The 4,534-nt window shown below is 30.0% G+C and overlaps 1 protein-coding gene across 1 annotated transcript; it reads right to left on the bottom strand.

Annotated features, from left to right (window-relative positions):
- Nucleotides 1–1,378: 1,378 nt before the first annotated feature.
- Nucleotides 1,379–2,906, bottom strand: HELRODRAFT_183428 (hypothetical protein; the record flags this gene model as incomplete). The annotated part of the gene is made up of 3 exons (XM_009012463.1): nt 1,379–1,443; nt 1,893–2,126; nt 2,837–2,906. 3 exons carry the CDS (start codon nt 2,904–2,906, stop codon nt 1,379–1,381), a joined length of 369 nt encoding a protein of 122 aa, XP_009010711.1.
- Nucleotides 2,907–4,534: the final 1,628 nt, after the last annotated feature.

Raw genomic sequence — 4,534 nt, 5'->3', positions numbered from 1 at the left:
TCCCCCTTCGAAAGCACTCTTTCTAGTAACCCACCGATATTAAATAATTAAAATAATTATTAATTACTATTTTTATTATTAATTAATATAATATTATTAATAATATAACATTTATTATTAAAATATTTTCAGATCAGTAGAAAAATCTTCAAACTTTCAATTGCAGCATTGGTTGGAATTTTTGGCAGTGTTCTTGGATAGTGTAAATAATCTTTAAACAATTTTAAATAATTATAATAAGAAAAAAAAATTATTATTATTATTTTTATTACTACTATTATTATTATTAAATTATATTATATTATATTTAGCAATAAATATTCAAGGGTAACAACGTCATAAACATGTGCACACACCAAACAGACACACACAAACAAACACAAACAAACACAAACAAACACACAAACAAATACACACACACACAAACAAACACAAATACAACAGTGTCTGTGAATACTGGCGATCACCGTTTAATATAATTTAATTATTATATTAAATTATTAATTATAATATTGATTATTAATTTATAAATTATTATATTATAATAGTAATTAATAATTTTATAAGAAATAATTTCTACCATTTCTCCGACAGAAGCCCATGAGGAGTATGATGACGAGTATGAGCGTAGCGACAGGGATTGTACAGTAAAGTAGAGTGAGAAACATCTCAGAAAACTCAAAGTCCCGCCTTTCAACTTTGTATTTTTTGTATATATACAAGCATACATACAAACATACATACATACATGTTCATACATACATACATAAATACATACATACAGACGAAACGAAACGAAACGAAACGAAACGTACATACATACAAAACGAAACGAAATTTTATTTGCATCTCAAACTTGAAAATTAAAAGAAAGCAGGATGACCATAATAGATATTATATAAATTTCATCTAGTATGGCCACCTAAACAGAAATGTTCCAAGTTCACACAAATTTTCAGCAAATAATAAAAATTTTTCCTAAATGATCTATGAGAGGCATGTTAGATGTTAGTTGTTAGTAAGTTAACAAACTCAATGTTAACAAAAAAGGTGTTAGTTGTTAATACGATGGTTCATGGTTTATGTATAACAATGTTTGGTATCTATCCAGAAAAACACGGGATATACATTACATAGTTATCTATATATTTAAGCAATATATAGAACGACAGTTAAAAGTTACATACATACATACACACATACCTACAAACACATATAAATTGTAGTTACTTTCAATAATCTTTGTAGTGTATCCATCCCGACAATTAGAAGATTTTCCAGCTAAAAGATTTCAGAAATTTAATGGTGAGATGGTGTAACAGTTGGGGCTTCTGGCTCAACTATAGCAGTGACCGAATTTGAATACATGGAAATCCCTTCAGTCAATGGAATTCAATTTTTTCGGATGTGTGTACTTATTGTGATCACGCGGATTCTCAAACTCTGTTGTGTGTTTGTTTGTGTTTGCGTTTGATAGTGTGTGTTTGTTTGTTTGCGTGTGTTTGTGTGTTCCTTTGTGTGTGTGTTTGTGTGTTCCTTTGTGTGTGTCTGTTTGGTGTGTGCATATGTTTATGATGTTGTTACTTTTGGATATTGCTAATAGTAAATATCATGAAAACAGACTGCAAGAGTGGGTTTGGAAAAATGTGTGCACATTCAGTGGCGGATGTGGAAAAGTTTGACGCTGGCCCAAATTTTGAAAATCTCTTTTACTGACTTTAATACAAATACTGGTCACAATCAAAGGAGGCTACACTTCAAATATAATTCTATTTTAAGTGAATTAAAATTTAATAGTCTGATTTAATTTAATAATAATTTAATATAATTCACGAATTATTCACATGAACGTACAAACAACGAGAATAAAACTCAAAAGTTTCTACCGATACCATTAACAACAACCGTCCCATTGATCCGTTTGCTCTCCAGTTCCTTGATAACCTCACAGAAGACATCATACTCACCAGGCTGATCAAATTTTATGATGTGTTTGAAGACGAAACTGGTGTAGTTGACTGAATTTGAGACCGGTCGCAGAGCACGGACCTTCCAGCCTTCGGGAGGTATGCACACTATGTCCTCACACGTTTCGACGATTAGGTGGCTGACTTTATCTGAGAAAACTTGAGAAATGTAGGAAGAAAGTCGGCAATTACCGAAAAAACGGTTTAGTTTGTGTGTGTGGCGTGTGTGTGAGTTTATATATATTTGTTGGTGATAGACCATAATTTTTACAATATTCTATAAATTCTACAGACTGTTTGGCGTTAACATGTTTGTAGTTCGTTTTTCCATCTAAGTTCATTTTGACAAAGTCAATATTTTTCTATATAAACATTAACCGCACTGATGATGATGATTCATTCGGAATCGAAATATGGCCTTATTTGCAGCATGAATCCGGAAAATAAGTTTATTTTGAATTTTAATAAACTAAACGTTAACCAAAAAACTTTAGTGAGAAAATCGAAAAAACGAACTACAAACATGTTAACGCCAAACATTCGGTAGAATTTATAGATTATATAATATATATATTTATATATATATATTTTTTGGGGGTTTTAGACTATCATAAATACAATTATTTATAAAGATCACTGCGTCTTCGGCAAGAACATGAACTAAATGCGTCGTTACTGATGAAAGTGACGTTAACTCTAATCTCAATAATGAACCTAGAGAAAAAAAGAAACTAGCCAAAAACGCAGTGATCTTTATAAATAATTGTATATATATATATATCTGTGTGTGTGTTGTGTGTGTGTGTGTGTGGGAGGAGGCTTAGGCGTGTGTGTTTGTGTATGTGTGTTCATTACAAAGAAATACAGACCTGTATTTGAGTATACCTCGTTCACCAACATGGCTATGAGCGTTAGAAATGAATGATGTGCTTTGATCATGGTTTATCTGGATTTAAATTTATAAACTTATTAACTTATTAAATTAATTAATAGAGTAGAATGAGCTAATGGCACAGTCAATTCAACACTGTAATTATTAAAATTGGTCTTTTTTCGGTAACATTCATTTTTTTTGAGTTATTTGAAATTGAAATTGTATCATTTATAAAGAATTTATTTCGAGATGTTCTCACAACTTTGGTCTATATATTTTGATATTGTTTACCCAGTGACGTTCAGGGCATGGAAGTTTTTAGCAAAAATAAAATCTTTTTAAAAAAAATATTTTCAAATGGTGAAAAGATTCCGGTGAACATGCTAGCTCAGTCTGAAGAAGAACCAAGCCAGTAAAACACACTTTTCTAACCGAAAAATGTCTTTTTGACGAAAAATGACGAAATTCGAAAAATGAAAGTCTTTAGCCATTCAACATTGAAACATACTGAAAACATTTAAAAAGAGATAATTTTTTGCTGCCAATTTTCAGCCTTAAATTTGGACCCTCCACTAAGTTGTCCAGATCAACTGCCACTGCGAACCACCCACACACACATACACACGCACACACATACACACACAACAATAATAACAATAAATTATAGATAATAATAATAATAATAAATAAATAATAATAAATAATAAATTAATTATTAAATAATCTAATAAATCTAATAAATTTAGAAACAGAGGAATCATGTAAAGGTGTCAGACAAAAAGGGCGCGAGTAATTAGAACGCTAAGAGCAACAAATTCAAATTCAATCAACTTATTTAATTTAATTTTAATTGAACAACAATTAATTCAGTTATTAATCTTAATGATCTAATTAATGATTAATCTTATAATAATTAACTAACCCAGCTATTATATTTACATAAAAAATTTCAATTAAATTTTAATACGATAATATTTTTATTAAAAACACTTAACTTAATCTGTTAACAAAATATATTTTAATACTGAAAACAATTAATAATAAAAAACGTGAGAAACAGTAATTAATTATTAATTAATTAATTAATTATAATTAAAATAAGTATTAATTATTAAAGTTTAAAAGTGAAATTGATTTTAAAGCTTCCCTGCTATGGTAACGCGATGCGGCACTTTGAAAATAATTTGTTTAAAAGCTGGTTTCTAATACTGAAGGCTTCACTTATTTGCTTAAGACGAACGCTCAAAAAAACTTACTGTAAATAAACACGAATTCCAGTTAAAAATAAAAGTGAACTGATTTTTAATGAATTTTTAAGTCAAAATTTTGGGGGAAGCAAAATGATACTTTGCTCCCCGAAAAAAAATATTGGGGGGTTAGGGTTAGTGCTTTGGGAAAAGTGCTTTGCCCCAATTTCCCACGCTTTAACACCACCATTTAGATCATAAATTCTAGTAAAATATGAATAATAATGCGTTTGTATGTGTTTGCATGCGTGCCTGTCAGTGTCTGTAAGAATGTGTGTGTGTGTGTATGTGTGTATATGTGTGTGTGTATGTGTGTGTGAGTGTGTGTGTGTGTATGTGTGTGTGAGTGTTTGCGTACCTGATGTATTGGTTCGTGTATTTTCATCAGTTTTATGATAGTATCTCTTCTTCGCACAACGATTACGGAGGAACAGAAGTTTTGAAAT

Source organism: Helobdella robusta (assembly GCF_000326865.2).
Source record: "Helobdella robusta unplaced genomic scaffold HELROscaffold_107, whole genome shotgun sequence".
In the NCBI taxonomy this organism is placed as follows: domain Eukaryota; kingdom Metazoa; phylum Annelida; class Clitellata; order Rhynchobdellida; family Glossiphoniidae; genus Helobdella; species Helobdella robusta.
The sequence above is the reverse complement of the archived record's forward strand: the minus strand, read 5'-3'. Positions and strand labels throughout refer to the sequence as shown.